Below are 21,323 nucleotides of genomic sequence, written 5' to 3'. Positions count from 1 at the left end.
TTAAGGTTGAGGGATATAGGGGTTTTCGTGGTGAAATGACTCAAAGGTCCCCGTGGCTAAACCGTCCAACTCTGGAGTTAGGAGGTCCCAAGTGTGACTCCCAGATCCACCCCTGATTAGCATAAGCCAAGTCACTGAGCTGCCAGAGCCTGGTTCCTCCCCTGTCATTTGGGCGCCTGTGAAGATTCCAGGAGACAGCACCCACAAAAACCTTAACACGTGCTCAGTATGCTTTTAAAAGTCCAGGTCTGTTCTAAATCATGCTTGAGCGCGATGTCCCCAAACAACAGGACGCACCTAATTGGCAGGAAACCAAGAGCACCAGGTCCCTTGGAATTCAGCAGTGTCAGGAATAAAAGCCTCATTAAAACTTCCTTTCAAACCCAACTTCCAAGAGAAACTCACACTAAGAAAAAAATAAATTGCTAAAGATTAAAACTCCGGTGGAAAACCAATTACTTACTTTGGTACATTTGTTAATTACATTCTTTTACATTCTTTTTTTTTTTTTTTTTTTTTTTTGCTAAATTTATACTAAAATATACCAACTTAATTATTGCAGTTTGGTTTCAGATAACAGTATCTAACTAGAAAAAGTTCTGGTCATAAACTAATCAGGGCAGATGACAACGTCTAAAGGGGTCCAAGTGATAGACGTCGAAAATCCTGACATGCCAGCAAATGTCCCCCCCCCGCCCCGAGATTTACACAGAGGACATAGTAAGGGTACTTTTCCATGGAAGACGGTCTCCCTAACATCTCTTGGTGCTGCTAAGTCTAATTGCACACATCTGGAGGGCTACAACTTTCCCAAACAGCTTCCCCAGCGTTGTCTCTGTAACCACCCATCTTTGCAACCAGCCCAGCGCACAGGGTAAGGCGAAGATTAGCGTGGCTATTTGAGGGTGGGAGCCTAGAAGCCTTCCCAGATGCACCCTCTTGGAACCCCTGTCCTGCACCTTGGGACTGCGTCCCTCATCCTCTATCCTTCTCTACACTTGCAAAGACATCCCATTCTCTCTCATGGGTGCATTTTCTCTCTCTTTGCTGAGAAGCCCCTAAACTCTTCTTTCCCAGACTCTAGTTGTACAGATACAGTTTCCTTCTGGTTGGTTCGATTGGGCATCTTCAAGGTAGCCCAGCCTCACTGTGTCCTAATCTGCTCTCTTTGCCTTCTCAGCATAGCCCAGGCATCCCCTCTGGGGTCTCTACCTTGGTGAATGACACTAGTCTCCACCCAGTTGCTTAAGGTAGGTATCTGGGCACCACCCACACTCAACCCGTCATCAAACCCCATCTCATCCACCCCCTTAATGCTTATGTCCATTTCCAGGGTCCAAACCCACTGGCACTGATTCGGTGGAGAATGCCAGCATCTCCCCCTGGATTCGTCACCCAGCCTCCAATCTCATCTGTCTCCTTCCCATTCTCTGCACAGCAGAGTGATTGTTCTAAAACTCAAAGTATGATTACATCACTCCCTGCTTAATAACCATCAATGACTCCTCAGTGCTGTGAAGAGGAAGTGAAAACTCCTTAACTCAGCCTCTTAGTCCCTGTAGGATTCACTTGGATTCCCTCTCTAGCCTCTGCTGTCACCAGCCCCAGCTCATTTTTTCCTGATTCTTCATCTCTCAGCTCTCCCCCTTCCACTCCCCACATGTTCCTCCATTGTTGGCAATTTGTTTTCTTCTTTTCTTTCTTTTTTTTTTTTTTAAAGATTTTATTTATTTATTCGACAGGATAGAGACAGCCAGCGAGAGAGGGAACACAAGCAGAGGGAGTGGGAGAGGAAGAAGCAGGCTCATAGTGGAGGAGCCTGATGTGGGGCTCGATCCCTTAACACCGGGACCACGCCCTGAGCCGAAGGCAGATGCTTAACCGCTGTGCCACCCAGGCGCCCCGACAATTTGTTTTCTGTTACCCTAGGCCTCTTCACATGTTCCTTCTATCTAGACATCTCACCCTACCCCCATCTGGCCCACTTATATTCAACCTCTAGCTTAGGCTCAGGAGTCACTTCCTCCAGGAAGCCTTCTCTGATCTCCCAGGCTGGATTTAGTTCCTCCTTTCCCCCCCCCCGCAGTCCTGGTTTATCCTCAGCATGGCATTGATCACATTTTGCTGAAATGGACTGTTTCCCTATTGGTCTTCTACTGGAAAAGTTAGAGTAGGGGCCTTGAGTGGCTTAAAAATAGGCCTACAAATTCTTTGATAGTCTTTCCTGCAAAACATAGAGCTTCATTCACATCTCCTGATTGAGTGACTTCTTTCTAACACACAGAATATGGCAGAAGTGAGGACATGTAATTTCTGAGACCAGCTCATAAAGGCAATGCGGCTTCTAGTCACCGTGTGTGAGTTCACTCAAGCAGCCTATGGAAATGCCCACGTGGCAAGGAGCTGAGGCCTCCTGCCAACAGCCATGTGAGGGAGGGCCCCCTTGGAAGTGGATCCTCAGCCCATCAAACCTTCAGATGAGACCACAGCCCCGGCCAACATCTTGACTACAACTTCACAAGAGATCCTGAACCAGCTCAGAACCATTCAGCTACCCACCCCCCAATTCCTGACTACAGAAATTTGAGATCATCAATGTTGCTTTAAGCCCTCAAGTTTTGGATAATTTGTTAACAGTAGGTGTTCCGTAGATAGGTATTGCTTCAGTCAATGAACGAATGGTTCCAGTACCTTGTCAAGGTCACATAACCAGTTAGAAACTCAGCATGAAGGTTTGCTAGCGTCATCCTTTCTCCTACACCCCACTTGGATACCCCCAATCTCACCCAGAAACCTGACCACCTAGGTCCCAGCAGATAGGTGCCCCCTCTCTTCCAAAAGAAGAGAGGGAAGGCTTGGGAAATGTCCCTCTGCCTGGGCTGGGGCTCCCCATGGCCAGCACGGGCCACCTACCCGAGTGCAAAGACGTCAGAGTGCTTGGAGAAGGGGAGCTTGTCCTCTTCTGTGTCGGGAGACAGCTGGCGGATGATCTCTGGGGCCAGGTGGCAGAGCCAGCCATTCTGGATGCGTAGCTTGTCCTCCCGCCTTGAGAAGCAAAACACAGAGTGAGCCTCACTTCACAGCCCAGGGAGGACTAGTCCCCCAGCACTGACCCCAAGTCTCTGGACCACCTCCGCCGGCTTTCTTGCATCTCCCACACTGGGCACTGCCTGCCCTTGTACTTGAGGCTGAGCCCTAGTGAAAGGGGCAGGGAAGACTGGTCTGGAGGGAGACGCTCAACCCCCAAACCATCGTCGGGTCCCTCTGCGTCTGAGGCACCCCCTCCTGCATATTCATTCAACCAATACAGCTGAGTCTTGTTATTCATGGCACTTATGTTGTATAAAGTCTCTGCAAAGAGGGAATTAGCAAATACGGAATCATTGCTCCTAGAGGAAATATGTATTCACGCACACACCTCACACCGATTATAATCTTAAATCCTAAAAACAACTCATCCTAGTACATTCTATTTTCATTATTTTACGGAAGAGAAAACAAGGCTCAGAAGTGTTGAGGGATGTGTCTGAGGCGGCCCCACAACCACATGCCAGAGTTGTGAAACTCTGTCCCGCTGGCCCCGGGACTCAGGGCTTCCTGCCCTGCACGGTCCCCTCCCAACTCTGTCCCCTAGTCCTCTCTGTCCCCCGGTCCTCTCTGTATGAGAACTCAAACAAGAACGCAGAGCATCTTCCTCGTCTGACCTCAGCTGGGAACACATACATCAGGTGATTCAAATTTTCACCATCCTGCGCATGCCCACAAATGAATACGAAGGGGCCGTATTGATTTGGGAGTACAAAAAGATTTAAGTGAGTAGGCAAATTTGCAAATATGGAATCCACGAATAATGAGGATTCACTGTATTTCTGGAGAACCTACTATGCCTAAGCTCTCTGTTTTTGGCACTGGGAACACAGCAGTGAAGGAGACGAGCAAGGTCTCTGTCCTCCTGGAGCCTGAGCTTTGGTAGGGGAAGGTGATGACAAATGAATTAAAGAAATAGGAAAAATACAGATAGTGATAAGCATTATACGAAAAAAATTTAAACAGGGGAATGTGTCAAAGATAAGAAGGAACTCACTTTAGATAAAATTTTATCTGTATTTATCTTCACATGGTAAGACTTCAGTAAGTACAGAGCATTCCATTTGGGACTGAAATCTGAGCAGACCTCCTACAAGGTTTCCACTGATTCAAGGCTCCCGGGAAAGGGCCAGTTACTACAAGGAGAGGGTGCAGCGATGGGGGATGGGGATGGATATCTCCAACCATCAGGAGTGAGATCATGATGGTCCAGAGCGTCCAGAATGTGGAGACCTGGGGCTGGCTGGACTCTCCAGTCCTCCTAGGGTGGCTTCCGAGCTATGTCAGACGTGATGCGCTGCTCCCTGAACTGCACTCATTCATATTCCATGACCATGATTCTTGCCCTATCTGAACACCTTCTAGAGCGGCACTATCCCATAGAACTTTCCATGATGATGGAAATGTTCTCCGTCTGTCTGTGCTATCCAATATGGCAGCCATGAGCCATCATGTCCATTGGGCACTTGAAATCCAACTAGTGCAGCTGAAGAATTGAACTTTAAATTTGATTTAATTTTAATCAAAGTTAAAATTACATAGCCTTCTGTGTCTTCTGTCTATTGGACAGGGCTGTTCTCAATTATTATTACTACAAATGGGGTTTTTCATTTACTTCTTACCATGACCATACATGGGAACTAGGACTTTTTCAGTACACATGAAAATTAAGATGAAAAATACTTATTCACGTCATCCCTAAAGTTATCTTGTGGACCACACATCGGGGGAGGAGAGAACCCTGAGAAGAGAGGTCCCAGGACTTCGGGGGCTGGATGATTCTTTGTGGCGGGGGCCTGTTTTGTGTAGTGTAAGATGTGTAGCTGCGTCCCTGGCCTCCCCCCACTGAACACCAGGATGACCCCCTCCCCTGTTGTGACAACTAAAAAGGTCTCCAGACATCACAAATATCCCTGGAGGAGTGGGGAGGGCAGGAGAGCCCCAGGTGAGAATCACTGTTCTCATTTATACATAAAATAAAGAAATAGTCCAAATTTCAGTCTTTTGGCACCAGTAACACAGGGATAGCTCTACACAGCAGACCTGGTAGAACACGTCCTCTGCTAGGAAGTAAGACCCAAATCCATTGGCAAGCCATTGAGTTGGCAGGGCCCAATGAGTTCTTGCTTCCACAACTGGGGATGCCTGCAGGACTTAAGGACCTATCTGCTGCTTACTAACCATGTGACCCTGAGCAGACCTGAGTCTCCACTTTCCCATCTGCACAATGGGCACATTAATCTCACACAACACTGGCGCAGGGCTGTGTCAGCTGTCAGGGCCACGGGATTATTAGACAGAATTATTACCTATGGATATGTTTACATCTTGAACACTCAGAGATGGAGTTGAGACTACAGCCCAAAGTAAGAACATCATCTAAGAAGGAAGGGCCATGGCCTGAGCCAGCCGACACTCTCTAGGCACCACCAGGCCATTGGGGGTGTGGTGAGATGGGGTGCTGCTGCTGAAAGGGAGAGCACCCCAGTTCTGATCGTCTTCTGACCGCCCTTGCTGCCTATTCTGGACTCGCTGGCTGGGTGCAGATTTACAACTGCAGGCTGGGCCAGGAGGAGGGGTGCTGGCCACTCCCCAGCCATCAGCCCAGGGTGGGAGGGGGCGGGATGCCAGGCCCTGGCCCAGACACTCTGGGATGTCCCGTTCCCATGGCGATGGGCCCACCGGTGACAAACTCAAATCATCTTCATTATGGTTATTATTATGATTAATAAGAGCCTGTGGGTGGCTGGCATGATAGCGCTGGCATGGAAAATGACACCTTTTCTCGAGGATGGCAGAGCAGCTATATGCTGGCAATGCTGGGGATGGGCTCGGGGGAACCCCCGGGGTCTGTCTGGATGTTCAGGACACGCTCATTTCACTGGGTAACCCCCACCCCTGCCCAGGCCCGGCAGTTCTCCCCCTGCTGGGAACCCAGCACTGTGAACGCCTCAGGCTCTAACTGGGGCTGGGGTGGGTGCAGACAGCAAGCAGCCCCTGCTGAGTGCCTATTGCCCCAGGTTATCTATCGCACTTCATCCCAACAAACCCATGATGGGATGAGTAAGACCCCTATTCCGTGGATGAGGACACAGAGCTTCAAAACACTTAAGTGACCTGCCCAAACCCATGGATGTAACAAGTGACCCCAGAGACTCCCAACCACAATTTTCCAGCAATTTCTGGAGAAATGGCACCCTTAGGGAGCAAACTGAAACCTTCCATGAAAACTAAGCCCTACATACAACTGCAGCAGGGAACATTCAACCACCACAGGAGACCCCCGATGGGGACTCATGGGCAAGGCAAGAAATGTGGATTTCTTCTAGGAGAGGTCGCTGAGGGCTCCCTGGCCTCTCCCGACACAGCCTGGGATTTGTGTAGATGACAAGGCTAGGTAGGGGTAGTGTGGGGGAGTGCCGGCTGGACAACAAGGGTAGCAGCCACCTTGCCCTTGACTTGAACTTGCTTCCCGGTTGACACTGGGCCTCTGTGAATGAGGTAAAGGAAAGGATGCTCACGTCATTCCATTTCCTTTCTTCCTCTTTACCCTGGGGCTTTAGAAAAACCAAGAACCAAAAGGGAGAAAATCAGAGGTCCTGCCCCCTTTCCTCCTCCTGCGGGAGAATCTACTGGCAAGGACAGTTGGGGGGGAGGGTGTGGACATGGCTCCGGGTAGGAGGAATCAGATTTTTTTTTTTAAGAGCCTTGAGGCCGGTTCACGAAAGCATCTGCTGGGCCTCTTTTGGTCTGGACACACATCCTTGACTTCACAGTGACGTTACCAACTGCTTCCTCTGCCCCTTAGCCTGGGGTGATGGACGAACGGACTTGTGTCACACGTGTGCGCATGAGCACGGGTGCGCATGAGCACGGGCGCGCATGCAACCCCTCCACCCGCAAACCGGCTTGGCAGTGCTGCTGGGGAGAGGGAGGGAAGAAGGCACACGGTTCGGCCCTCCTGGCTTGTTGGGTTCCGAGTCGAGGGACTCTCTCCGCCTACCTATCCACTGATCTCTTTGTTCATTTACCTACTTCTTTTCTCGTCTTCCGTGTCCACATAGTTGTGGAGACTGCACTGAATCTTTCTGGGCGGAGCAAGACCCGAAGAGAAAATTACGCTTCTGTTACGCGTCCTGTTTCTAGATCACACAGAACGCAGCCAGACCATTGCTGATTTTGGGGCGCTCTTAGATGCAAGGCATTCTATAGCACGAACAGAATTCACCTTGGGGGGCCCTGGGGTGGACCTCAAAGAGATCGGTCCCTCGAAGCAGCTGAAACCAGTGAAAGGAGAGTGTGGGGCTGCCATCCGGAGGAGGAACGCACAGGTTATAAGAGGCGTGATGAGAGAAAACCGCGGGGTTTTTAAGTGTGTGTGTGTGTGTGTGTGTGTACACGCACGCGAGCGTCCACACTCCAAATTAAAAGTCAGAGAGGGCAGACCTCCTGAATCATGGGTTGTTTATTTGGAATCAAGCTGTTTCTCATGGTCAACTCAAGGCAGCTTGCCCTTGGCTGAGCGGCTCCTGAGAGTTAATTACTTCGGGATGGTTAATGATTCTCCTGGGTGACACTGGGGGAGGGATACGCAAATTTATAGTAATTACAACGACTCAGCAGCAGCTACTCCCTGTGTAGTGTTTCCTGTGCTCCGGGCCCTGCGGTGGACGCTTGACTGTTGTTTCAAGCACACAAGGATCCTACAAGGTGGGCACGATCACACTGTCATTTTTCTTGCAGACATGGAAACTGAAGTTCAGGAAAGTTCCAGGAGTATAACTAACGTCACAGTGATTAAGTGGCAGAGCCAAGGGGAGGCCACGGCGGGGGGGGGGGGGGGGGGGGGGGGGGAGGGGCTGACTTTAAATCCCTTAGGACTTTTACTGCACCCAAATGGATCAATTATAAGAAAACTTTGAGCAAGGACTCGGGTGTTTCTAGCTTCTGGGTGCGTACTCAGGGCAAAGGGAGGGTCTTCCAGTTAAATTCGAGGGCAAAGGCTTCCAGGATTTGGGGATCCTCTGTGCCCAATAACGCCCGTGTGGCTTAAAGGCACCACTTGCAAGACAGGCCCCCCCGGGGAATCACGGCCTGACCTGGCATCAGCAGCAGCCTAGCCGCCCAGCTAAGCGACCTCAGGCCCAACACCCAGTCTCCGTCACGGATGCCATTTGGGTGACTTCTCGCCCCCGACTGTCATCGGCCAAGAACTCCACTGGGCCCTTCCACCGCGACTCACCTGCCAGCCTGCAGCACCCCGGAAATGCTGAAGAGCCCGAAGAGTCTGTGATCACCACCTTGCCGTTGTCATAGAAGGACATTCTTTGACTTGAGGTCCTTGTGCAGGATCCCCTTTGCGTGGAGGTACCCCATGCCCTGCAGGAAGCAAGGAAATGGGAATTTTCATGGAACACCTGAGCACTTGCTGCTGCTGCTGCTATCCCGGCTTGGGTTCACCCTCCCTGCCTTTCCAACAAGAGCGCCCCGAACAGCCGCATTTCCGGGGACCCCAACGCAGAGGCTCGGAGGTGCGGTGAGAGAAGTCATGACAAGTGGGAACAGGCAGGGTCCCAAGACACACATCCGCCACCACCCTCGGACTCCGCCAAACTGCTCCCACTTAGCTCTTCTGCTTCCTAAAGAAGCAACAAAGAAAGATGTCCCTAGTGGGGAAAAAAAGTGAAGACAAAAACGGAGAGGAGGTCCCCGGAGAAAGGAATTCCACCCACCACCTCCCCACACTTCCTCTTGAAAAAATAACTCCTCTGAAGGAGATTTGTTTTCTATCCACTTAACCCGTATCAGTGCAGAACACGCTGGGTTCCTCAAGGGACGGATCATGAGCCAGAGACCAAGAGCACGGAGGAGAGAGTCTAGTGGAGGTCTCGCTCAAGGGGGAGTCACTAGATTTTTGGTGTTTCGCCTCTATGAGCAGTCCCGTTTTATCTCCTCTAACAGCTCAGTCCTGACACTTCCAAGAGGAACTAAAAACCCCAGTCAACTGACTAATGAGGGCACCTGCCAGAAAACAGACGACGTTCCAGTTTGTTTTAATCCCAAACCTACTCGCAACAATTGGATGTTTCCCCAGCAGCCGCGGAGAGAGACGGCGTGCGCTCCTGGGAATTCAAGCATCCGAAGGGTAAGGGATTCGAGCGGCACCAGCTTCTCTGGGTCCCCACAACAGGCCCAATTATCACGATGATGAGGCAGCAGATGGCAACCAAACATCGGAGACCAACCTACTGGTGCCGTCCGGGCAAAACTCTTCCTCACCTACAGTCTGGTATTTTTCAGAGCAAGTCTATTTTTTTTTTTTTTTTTAAATCCAGACTGTTGGTCTGAAGCCATACCATGCGTCTCGGGAGGGAGCCCCAGCCCCTGTGGTACCTTCACAATTTCTTGGGCAATCTGCCTCGTTTTGTTTGACATCCAGGACGATTTTGGCGTCCCTCACCACAGAATAGAGCGTCCGTCCCTTACACAGGCTGGAAAGCGAAAGGACAAAATATATGATTGGCAGTTGTTTCAGATGACAGTGACCCACAGTGGCTGTTAGATGTGACAAGTAAGAGTGGAGGTGGCCACTAGTTTCCTATTGGATCAGGAGCCTGTAACTGGGCCTCAGATCTGGTTCTGGGATGCAGGTCGGGAGCAGGCACGTTCTCTCACCGACAGCCCCACCCTGGCACCGCAGGATACCTGCAGAATCTAACCCAGTCCAGAGGCAGGCTTGCCAAGCTCCATCTGTCCCAGAGTTGCACAGAAGGAGAGCCGCACATAAACCAACAACTTCTGGGGTCCTCAGACACCACTCAGACAGCACTCTGCCAGCCACTTGTCCCAGCTGCTCCTGCTCGCCCGAAGCTGCTGAGGGACAGTGATAAAACACCAGCAAAGTCGTGGCTCACGTCCACCAAGTACCACCGGCCAATGATGCATTCAAGCCTTCAGACGGTGGGGTGTCAGAACCGATCTACCTCCCCCCAGACCAGATGCCTATCGACATAGAGGGCTTTTCAAACTATTTTCAGCCTCATTGAGTTCATTTCGAGGACCAGTGGTGTATGATAAATGACAAGATGACAAAGGACGTGAATGCAGGGATGGCCACACCTCCCCATTTAGTTGCCTGAATGCCCATCGTCTGTCCTTCCCGCAGTGCGTTCAGTTCCTGGCACGCACACAGCAGGTCCTTAGTACATGGTCAGGGAATGAGTGAGTGAATGAATGAATTCTAGATTCATCACTGCTTTCACCACCCTTAGCACTATGTCTGGCTCATAGTAGCCGGTGTTGTTGAAAGAGGAAGGGATGATATTAGGAAAGTTCATGTTCCATCTTAGGTCAAAATAATGGCTTGAATTTTTCTTTTAATCTAGGACTTCCTTGCTAAAAGACTGTTAGTCCTTCCTGTAATATTTTTCGAGAACTTGTTACATGTTAGACTTCGTGAGATCGTGTGGTTGGAGCTAGAACTGTGGCAGAGGGACCTTAGTTTGGATCGCAGCTGTGCTCCTTACTGTGTGTCTTTGGGTGGGTTACTTAACCCCTCTGGGCCTTGGTTTCCTCAGCTATCAAGGAGAATACCTACCTAGTAGAGTCACTACGAGGACTGAATGAGAGAAGGAGCCCAGGAGGTGCCTGGCATGTGCTGGAAAGTATAGCACAGCAGTTAGAACAGGGGCTTAGTCAAACTCTGGGGGTTAGAATGCTGGCTTGTCAGCACTGACCCCAGGCAGGTGAGTTAACCTCTCCGAGCCTCATTTTCATTACCTGTAAAATGGGTCAATATTTCCTGCCTTACCAGATTGTTAAGGAGAATCACATGAAATCAGGTGTGTTAAGGGTTTGGGTGTCTCTCCGTGCCTGATGCATATTAAGTGCTCACGAAATGCTGGCTGTTAGGAGAGGCAATGATCAATAAAATGGCAAACGCACACACACCCTTGTGCAAATACATATTATATATTTATATACACATCACATCTGCTTGTCCATCTAGTATATTCCTATCTACCTAGCTCCGTATCCACCTGTCCACCCATATATCCATCCAAAATGCTACCCGTGATCTTCGTTAAGATTCATTTCTTCACTTCCTTAAGGTGAGATTCTCAGGGCAGCTGACTCCCAGGAAGTCTGATTCACCTGTCCAGGGTTGCCCGGTAAGCTGGCAGGAGGCAGCTATGGTGACTCAAGGCTGTCCCCTGTTGTTGCCTGTCCTAGGGGTACATTTGCTATGGCTGCTACAGGAGAGGGGGAGGGAGTGGGCTGTGCAGCCAATTAAGCCATATTGACATTTAAATATTGGGGATGGTGGAGACTGTGGGTGGACTCCCTCCCCTGGATACTCAGTTCTTGAATAGCCACCTACACTCCTTACAGGCCAGAGCGCAGAAAATACCGTCCCCACTGCGTATGACAAAGCTAATCACGGGCAACAGGCTCCCAGACTCCCAGACTCTCCTTCCCAGGGTAACCTCATACTAGTGGCAGGTTTCACATACCCATCCCACCTTCTTTCTCTGCTCACATCTTCCCCTCCAGGAGCTGCTGCTAAAACCTTTGCTTCTCTCACTACCCTGTGGTTCTGGGGCTGCCGGAGAAAGCAACACCCACCGGTGGGATGTAAATTCGTACCATCACAGCCTGGCACGGCTACCAAAGTGAAATACACAAATAACCCACGATGGGCAATTCCTCCCCTAAGTATATATCCAACAGGCATGCATACTCATATTCACCCACGGATATGCCAGAATGTATTACCATGTTAATAGCAATCCATTCACAATAGCCCCGCACTGGAGCTGATCCAAATGTTCTTCCACAGAAAGATGGATCGATTGTGAAGAACCGTGTAACAGTGTATGTTTGTACTATACTGTATAACGAACTATTGCTAAAGGGCAAAAAAACATAAACACACTGTTCACAATGTTGAACAAAAGCCAGACACACAAGACTCACACGGAATGATTCCCTACGTACAAAGTGCAAAAGCAGGCAAACTGACCGGGATGCTAGAAGTCAGTGTAGTGGTGACCCTTGGGGGCTGGGGAGGCTGGAGAGGGCATGAGGGGTACGGGGAGGGGGGCAGTGGGCAGGCAATGTTCTGTTTTGATTGGGGTGCTGGCACAGGAGTGTGAATTTAGTGGAAATTCATCAGGTTGTGCTCTTAGGATCTGGACACTTTGCCAGATATTATACTTAAAAAGTTTGCTTTAAACAAATAGGCGAGGATGAACAATACATGGTGTTGAAATTTACAAGAAATCTAAACCAACACTGATATCCCAGGCATCCACTTTTTTCTTTTTTAAGATTTTGTGTATTTATTCATGAGAGAGAGAGAGAAAGGCAGAAGGAGAAGCAGGCTCCCTGCTGAGCAGAGAGCCTGATGTGGGACTCGATCCTGGGACCCCGGGGGTCACAACCTGAGCTGAAGGCAGATGCTTAACTGACTGAGCCCCCCAAGCGCCCCCCAGGTATCCACTTCTAAGCTCTTCATACAGTCCTGAGAGGCAGTGTCTGCAGGGGAATTAGGGCTCCGGGCTGTGCCTGCCACGTGTGTACTGGGGGCTGAGTTGGAGAGCAGGTGCAGGGAGAAGGCTGAGCTCTAAGTAGGAGCAGGCATCAGGCAGGTGTCCAGGGTGGGTGAGGTTCGGATACTCCAGGCAAGTCAGTCCAAGTATCTTTGGCAACTGCTCTGAGCTTGGGGTTTTGTGGCTAACAGCAGAGCCCAAAAAGCCACTTGCAGGGTGGGAGGTGGAGAAGGGAAGGGAGGAGAGGATAAAGGCTTACTGAGCCTATGTGTGGGACCTAAGTCACCTCCACAAATCCTCACAGCAGCCCTGCAGGGTCCACACTATTGCCCTATTCCTGCAGATGAGGCTATGGAGACCCAGAGGGACAGAGGACCTGCTCACAGCACAGACATGATGTCAGCCTGTTCCTGATCTTTCTCTCATCTCCTCCATGGTATGGGTGCCCAGTTACCAGACATGATTTTGGGGCCATTTAAGAGACACGCGGGCAAGGGAATCCAAATCTGACTCTACCATTTACTACTTGCTGGGTGACCTTGGGAAGTGATTTTGATCTCAGTTTCCTCATCTGTAAAATGGGGGTAGTAGTAACATGACCAGCTAAAGTGCATGAGCCCTCTCTAGGTGCCAGCTGCCAGCCTAGGCACAAGAGCTCCACACGGTGGGTATTCTTGCTGTATTTCATGGATTCCAAGATGCACATTTCCTTGCAGTTTAACATGTCTGGAATCAGAATGTATCTTATTCATGAACAGGTAACAGTTTTGTTAGCACTGTATTTCTTTCTTTGTGGTCCATGAATACACAGTGCACACTGTGACTGATAGCATCTTGGATTTATTGAAGTCTTGGATCGGCCACGTTTTACAGATAAGGAAACTGCGGCTCAGAGAGGTTCAGTGGAGCTGGGATTTGAACCCAGGCAGCCTGGCTCCAGAGCTTAGGCTCTTAACCCCCGTCTTTTGCTCCATAACTTTCCCTGAGTCTCCAGCATGTCACACGCCCTCAGTGAATGGTAACCGTAATGTCACTACTACGGCAACGAGGGTTACTGAGCCTGCTGGCCTTGGTGGCAGTCAGTCTGGAGGTCAGGAGAAGGTGTTTTAGTGGCTTAAGGATCTGGTTAGTACCTCCCTAGGTTCTGGGGCAGTAAGCACCTGCACACCCACCCCACAAACACAAGTGCGCGCACGGATGCACACACGTTCCCCTCTCAGTACCTCTCTCTGCGAAATGACCATGTTTCTCCAAGAAGAGGACAAGGATCCAACCAGACATACCTGAGAGCCATACTCCCCTCCCTCCCGCTCCCCATTTGTTCACACACGCCTGGGTCCCCAGGCGTGGTGCTGAGGGGTTTGGAGGAGGGAAGGGAAGTGGCTGCCCCAGGCATCTAGATTTCTCCCTAGTCACTGTTCTGGCAGACAGAAAGTAGCCAGTTTGGACAGAAGAGTCCTCGATAAGCCTTCTAGGTGGTTTTATCTTGTTGTTTCTGGCAATCCTATTTTAGGCTGGAGTATGGCTTTCAGGTATGTCTGGTCTTAAACTGGAATGTTCTAGACTGGGCATGTATGGTCTCCCCTGCCATACCCGCTCCCCTTCCTGCAGTTTCACCTGCCGAGAACTCAGAGGTGTTTAAGCATGAGGCCAGTGGCTGACAAACTGGATGGTGCATCAGAATCCCCTGGAAGAGCTTCTTAAAACAAAGATGGCTGGTCCCACCCTGAGAAATTCTGGTTCTGGGGGTCTGGGTTGGGTCCCAGAGAATTGGCATTTCTAACAAGCTTCCAGGTCATGCTAATGCTGGTGGTCCAGGGACCTCGCTTTGAGAGCCACCGCTCAAGACCAATCTCATTTCGCTGAGGCCCAGAGATAGTCAGTAACGTTCACGATCCATTTAGTGAGTGTGGCACTGTGGGCATGGTAGTATTCTAGGGGTCGGTGATACTGTTCTAGGTGTGTGCAAGACAGCCCCATCCTTAATCTCATGGGACTGGTTGGCCAGGGGAGTCATCAGGCAATAAATAAGTAAACAGGCAAATAGATGAAATATTCAGAGACGCACAAGTGCTAAGGGGAAAATAAAAAGAGATTTATTGGACAGAGGGGGCTGGGGCTGGGGGCTTCTTTAGCTAGGATAGTCAGGCTAAGTCCCTCAAGGGAGGTGACCTCCATGCCAAGAGCTGAATGAAGAAAGAAGGCAGCCATGTGAAAATCTGGAGGAAGAGAGTTCCAGGTTGAGGGACCAGCCAGTGCAAAGGCCCTGAGGTAAGACCAAGCCTGGTACATTTGAGTAAGGTAGCAAAGGCTCTATGGCTGAGCTCTAGAGAACACCTCCCAGGGCCTGTCCCCCTCAAGTGTCAATCTTCCAAATAAAGCAAACAGTTGGGTGGAAACAGTCCTTAGCTCTGCCTGATTAGAATTCCCAAGGCAGCTAATTTCAAAGTCAGCTGTTATCTTAAAAACACTCTATTCTGTCAGAAGGGATTTACAACCCTTTGGTTGTTCACTCACTTCTAAGCATTCCCCACCACTCAAAACTCAAAACCCACTTAATTGCCCCTCTCCTCCCCCGCCCTTCCCTTGAGCAAATAAATCACATTTCAAGTGACAAGTTGTGTGCTCCATCAAATTCCAGCCGTAGGCAAGCTTTTAACTTCCAAGTCGTTCATGAATCTAACACTGAAGATATTAAACCTCGGACTCAGGGGCTTTCTAATAAAAAATGCCACGTTCACTTCCTATTAAAAATGGGAAATGCCAGAAAGCAAGTGAGAAGTGCCAGCTGTTTGCCACCCGCTTAACCCGACGCGCGTCTAGGAAATGAAGTTATAGAGTTCCATTCAGTAAGAGGTTGGTGGCAGAAGGTTCATGTCCCAGCCAGACAAAGAGGATGGTGGCTGGCCAGACACTGGAAGACGCAAAGCAGGAGCCTAGCTGCCCAGGAAAGCAGGGCTTACTTCTTGCTAATGCACACCCCCTCCCGCCTTTGATACTGCTGCAAAGCTCGGAGAAGTGGGGAGGGACAAGGAAGCTTAGACCCTGTCTTGCTGGATTTTTCTCTCCAGGGCTGGATCCAATTTTGCTAAGTGCAGAAGCCAAAGGCTGGCTGCTCTGGGCCCTTCAAGTATGGAGACAGGGCTGTGCCAATTAGTGAGAACTCCTACCCCTGACTGTGACCTCATGCTTCTGGGCATCTGGTGACATTCTGCCCTCTGTGGTCTGGGCTTTACAAGGGTAGGAGTGCTGGCTTAGGCAGCCAGCTGGGGAAGCATGAGCCTTCAGCTCGCTATGGGCAGGACTTCCAGGAAATGGTAGCCCAGCTGGGCCTCTGCCTCCAATCACATTGTGTGGTCCAGCCGCCACCCGAGACCTATTCTTCTTGACCTTGGCCAAAGACATCCCGGGACATCCTCCTCCCTAACTCTGCAGCATACTGGTTTGTTTCGTTTTGATCATCTCCTAAAGGTTAGACTGTACGTCTCATGGCAATCATTCCAGAACCACCTTAAGATTTTTGCCTCATCGGCCACCTTACACTGCTTATCACTTGCTAATAGTTTCCTTTAGACGCACTGCCTTGGAAAAAATAAGTGTATTTTTAAAAGAAACTTTATCATGACCTTCTGTCATTGGCAGCCAGTATCTCCAGCCCCAGATAAATGTAAAAGTAAATACAGTGAAAGCCAACATGTCAAACAAAATGAAATCCTAGCTGGGCATTGTGGCCTGCCAAATGATTTGATCCTGGGGCCTCCTCTTTGTGTTAAAAAAGGAAGTTTAGCAAGTCAGGGCTAAGAAGGTGTTAGATACTCACCCTGGGTGGAGGCTTTCCCCTTAATGTCACCAGGAGAATTGAAGAGGAAAAGGACGGTCTCACCCTATGTGATTCAATACTAGTGGGGCCAGCGGTACCTGTCCTCCACTCTGGGAAACCCTCATTTAATCCCCATACCTGCAAACCCCTCCCTCCTGCCAATTATGCAACAACTGAGTACTACAGGCCAGGTATGTGCAGTGACAGGACAAAAAGGGCCATGTCCTTGTTCTGATGGAACCTACATTCTTGTGGAAGAACGACACTAGCAAATAGAGCAACTATAAGTTACAAGTAGGACAATGGAGAAATTAATATGGGGTCGGGTAGAGAGGAAGGAGAGAGAGCTGGGTGCCTCCATTAATAAGTGGTCAGGCTGGCATCTCAAGAGGAGACACCAGGGGCCCCCTTCCCACCACATCATGCTGTCTCAGGGCAAAGACTGCACTGCTTTCTGGCAACTTCTCAATTATGCCCCTTGTCTCCTCTCTCCAAGAAGGGCAGGTATCGTCTTGTTCATGATGACCATCTCCTGAAGGCTGGCCAGGGGACCAGGACAGAGGCAAAGGTTTCCCAGGATCATCTCATTCAATGCATCGAAGAGCCCTCTAAAGTGGGTGTGGTTATTCCCCTCGTACAGATGGGAGACTGAGGCCATAAGTCAGTCTGGATAGGAGAACACCCTCTAGAATCAGAACCATCTGGGATAAAATTCTGCCCCTTTCTGGCTGTGTGATCTCAGGCAGGCTCCTGGAAACCTTTGGAATGTGCCGTGCTTTGTGATGTGTGAAGTGGGCCAAGGAGGGAAGGGCGGTGGTTATATGTGTGAGTATGTGTGTGGCCTCCGAGTTCATTTTGAGTACCCACTACTCGGCACTGCTTGGAAATGAGGCGAGGTGGGACAAAGGTCTCCATTGTGGGGCTCCCTGGGACGAGGCACTGAGCTGAGCACTTCTCAGGCCATCCTTCCCAGGATGGGCAGACACTAGATTACAAACAAGGCAATTCACCTGCAGGAGGGTTACGGCACCTGCCCAGGGTCCCATAGTCAGTAGGTGCCAGGCTCCGGATTTGAGTCCAGGTCTGAAAGCACCACGTCTTTCCAGGATTTTAGAAGCTCCCTTGGGAAAAGGTGGTTTGGCAAAGAGGAGTAAATTGAACCCACTCAAGCTGGCCTGACTTCTGGAAAACGTTGTCCACTGAGCTCAGCTGAGACGCTCCTCCCCCCAGCTCAAAGCTTGTCCTTCTGACCCTCACTGTCCGCTGTTTCTGTTTCTGAATTCCCAGCCGCCATCCAGAGACAAGCAGGGCAGGCTGAGGAGGACTGGGCCATTTGAGGGGGTCTTCAGAGCTCCTGGATGCCCCCCTGCAGCACAGGGCTGGCCTGGCCCAGGGGAGGAGCTCCAGAAATGCTCCTGGAATGAGTGAATGAACGCACGCATGGCTCCAACCACGTTCCTTCTTCCCATCACCCACTGGAGCTGGGAGGAGAGCTGTGTTTGGTGCCAGGGCAGATCTTTCTGAAACAGACCATGAGCCAAGCCAGAGCAAGTCAGTGATGAAGCGTGCAGCCTCCCCGCTGTCTGCACAAAGTACCAAAAGACCACACTGACCACCAGACCTGCCTTCCGGGGCTGGATACCAAAACACATCAGTTCTTGCTGCTCCCTGACCAGAACCATATATATATTTTTTAAAGCTGAACAGTAAACTGAATTACCATTTAAAAAATGTATATGCATCCCACCTAATTTATATGCATTAAAAACCCACCGAGGACAGACTCCAAGGTGTCAGCAGGGTTATTTCCAGGTAGTGGGATTAAGAGCTTTACAAGCTTCCCCCCCCCCACCCGTTTATCTCTCTTTTCTAAGTTTTCTCCTAATAAACACGTGGTACTTTTGTCAGGGCCCAAGCAGGTGGAAGGAGATGGGGGAGGGGAAACAGCAGAGGGATGGGAGGATTCTACCTTCCCAGGAGATGGACCTCAGTGTGGCACCTACCTGGCCACGATGTAAGATAACATGTATAGAAAGTTCTAGAATTCAGGCTACAGACTCGTGTTACAGAGCACTGGGTCCATCTCTTACATGAAAGAAAAGGGGACACCAAAATACAGAGGAAAATCCAATTTCCCAAGGTGGTGCTTCAAGTGGCACAGCTAGGCTGAACCCCCAGATCTGCTTGAGGCTAAATTCTGTGTTTGGCAGGCCTAGGGCCATGCTGCTTCCTAAGAATCATCAATACCATTTGCTGAGAACCTTCCCATGAGCACTCTGCTAAGGATCTGACATGAATGACTTTAACTACAGTTGGCCCTTAAACGACACAGGGATCAGGGGCACAGTTGAAAATCTGCATGTAACTTCTGACTCCCTGAAAACTTAACTGACCAGAAGCCTCACTGATCACAGAAAGTCGATTAACACATATTTTGTATGCTATATGTATTCTATACATCTCACAATAAAGTAAGCTAGAGGGGCGCCTGGGTGGCTTAGATGGGTAAGTGTCTGCGTTCTGCTCAGGTCATGATCCCGGGGTCCTGGGATGGAGACCCACTTCGGGCTCTCTGCTCAGCGGGGAGCCTGCTTCTCCCTCTCCCTCTGCCTGCCGCTCCCCCTGCTTGTGCTCTCTGTCAAATGCACAAATTTTTTTTTTAAAAGGTAAGCTAGAGAAAAAGCGTTAAGAGAACCATAAAGAAAATACATTTGCTGTACTGTATTTCTAGAAACAAATCTGTATATAAATGAACCTGTGCAGTTCAAACCCATGTCATTCAAGGGTCACCTAGAGAGGCACTCCCAACCTCAACCTTATTAGGGAAGTGCCTCTGCTCTTTCAGATGGGAAAACTGAGACTCAGGGAGGTCAAGTCACTTGCTAGGCTCCTGCAGACGACACCTATGAAGTTGAACTGGCTACCTGCCCCACCCCCCCACCTGTCTGACATCAGTGTCTTGCTCTTCGCCACTACGCTACCATGGCCTCTTTGGGAAATAAAAAGAACAGGGCTGAGGGACAAGGGAACCGACACTTTCCAAGCTCCTGAGATAAGCCTCACCAGAGCCCTGTGGGGGAACAGTTCATCTTCCCACTTTTCCGATGAAGAACCAAAGGCTCAAGGGAATGAATGACTTGCCCAGGATCCTTTGCAGCCAGGATGTGGCAACAGAATCCGGGTCCCGTTTGCCCAAAGCTCCCTCTCCACCGCCTCTCCCTTTCTTGAGAGTGGGGTGCCCCAGCACACACCCAGTGAGCTCATTGTTGGCACTGCTCTAGGTCAGGGGTTCGCAGAGCATTTGGAAGCGAGCAGACACAGGCTGAGGAGAGGAAATACCTGGTAAATGCTGTTTTATTGGCACACAGCCACACCTTTGTCTGCACACTGTCTACAGCTGCTTCCGTGCTAAAATGGCAGAGTTGAGCACTCATCACAGAGAGCGGATGGCAAAACTGAGAATATTTACTGTCTGAAAAAAATAAAAATTAAAAAAATTTTTTTTTTAAATTACTCTCTGGCTCTTTACAGAAAAGGTTTGTTCACCCTTATTCTAAGAAACTGGGGTGGGTCAACAGAAATTGGGCTATTAGAACTAGACAGAGTTGAACAAATCTGAACCGTTCTCTTTTGCATTGGGGACCAGGTGCGGTCAAGGCCAAGGGGATTTTCCATTCCTTCAACCATTCGCTCAGCCATTCACCCGTCCACGCACGTGGGCCAACGCTCCCAGCTAGGTGTGGGATAGCGAGTCTGGACGGCAAGGCGGACACTACACAAAAGTGTCAGCAATTGTCACATGCAGGAATGGGGCTCTGCTTGGGGTTCAGTTTGGCTGATGAGGGAGAAGGAAGGAGAATTGGGTCAGCACACATGCAGGCCTGTGTGACACAGTGGTGGTGACAGGCTGGGTGGGCTGCCTGTTGCCACCTACCCTGCCCGCTGGACAGGAGGAGACTCCGGGGAACACACGCCCAGGTCTGATGTGCCAGGACTCGAACATGGCCATGCATGTCAAGTCAGGGTCTTATAATGTATATTTGCGTCCCCTGTGGCTTCCTCTCCACAATCCCTGCCCGAACCCTCAGACCGCACCCCGCCAGAGCCTTCTCAGGCGGCCCCCCGGAACTAGAATGTTCATCCGAGTGAGGCAAATCCCAAATTGCTTTAGAATACCTTCCTGACACATTGCTGGCTCACACAGGGCCACCACGGAGGAAATTACTAATCCTTTGCCACCACACAATGGGTCACTGTCGCTGAATCGAAAGCCACAGGCGTGACACACGTCTGTGCGTACCCACACGTACATACATTCTTGTTTCTATGGGAGCCAGGGCCCCTCTCCACGTGTGTACGTGGATGTCTTCATGAATCCGTGCGTACACACGTGAGTGCATCTGCGTGTGGGGGGAGGTGCACAGAGGTCACACACGCATGCGTGTTTATGTTTGTGCATCCGCGTGTACGTATGTGTGTGGGCATCTTTGCATTTATGTGCACGTCTGTGTCTATGGCTGGGGACGTCTCTGTGACGGGTGTCGGGAGGGTCCTGCAGGGATGGCCATGCCAACCTCAGAACCGGCCACAGCGTCTCTCACCTCTCAGAAAGCGCTCTGTGTCTGCATTTCCCTCGGCCTTTGCCATGTGCCCATAAAAACATGGATTCTTGGTCTGAAAGACGGAAGTTCAAGTTGCCAGGGGCTGGGAGTGGATGAGGGTGGGGGTAGGGAGTGACTGTGGTCAAAGCTTCTACACTTAGATGTGGGGATAGTGGCACAATTTTGCAAACACACTAAAAATTCAGCTGTATGGATACTTTCCATGGGCAAACTTCAGGAGATATAGAAATAAAATCAGTACAG

At 50.2% G+C, this 21,323-nt stretch overlaps 1 protein-coding gene across 1 annotated transcript in view; it reads right to left on the bottom strand.

The window, feature by feature from the left end:
* KSR2 (kinase suppressor of ras 2) overlaps positions 1 to 21,323 on the bottom strand; it is a 388,766-nt gene that overhangs the window by 4,044 nt on the left and 363,399 nt on the right. The window contains 6 exon segments of the mRNA XM_026514966.4: positions 2,914 to 3,045; positions 8,330 to 8,370; positions 8,373 to 8,405; positions 8,407 to 8,466; positions 9,481 to 9,516; positions 9,518 to 9,578. Of these exon segments, the coding sequence (XP_026370751.1) occupies positions 2,914 to 3,045; positions 8,330 to 8,370; positions 8,373 to 8,405; positions 8,407 to 8,466; positions 9,481 to 9,516; positions 9,518 to 9,578 (363 nt within the window).

The sequence above is a fragment of the Ursus arctos genome, unplaced genomic scaffold (genome assembly GCF_023065955.2).
Source record: "Ursus arctos isolate Adak ecotype North America unplaced genomic scaffold, UrsArc2.0 scaffold_34, whole genome shotgun sequence".
Classification (NCBI taxonomy): Eukaryota; Metazoa; Chordata; class Mammalia; order Carnivora; family Ursidae; genus Ursus; species Ursus arctos.
The sequence above is the reverse complement of the archived record's forward strand: the minus strand, read 5'-3'. Positions and strand labels throughout refer to the sequence as shown.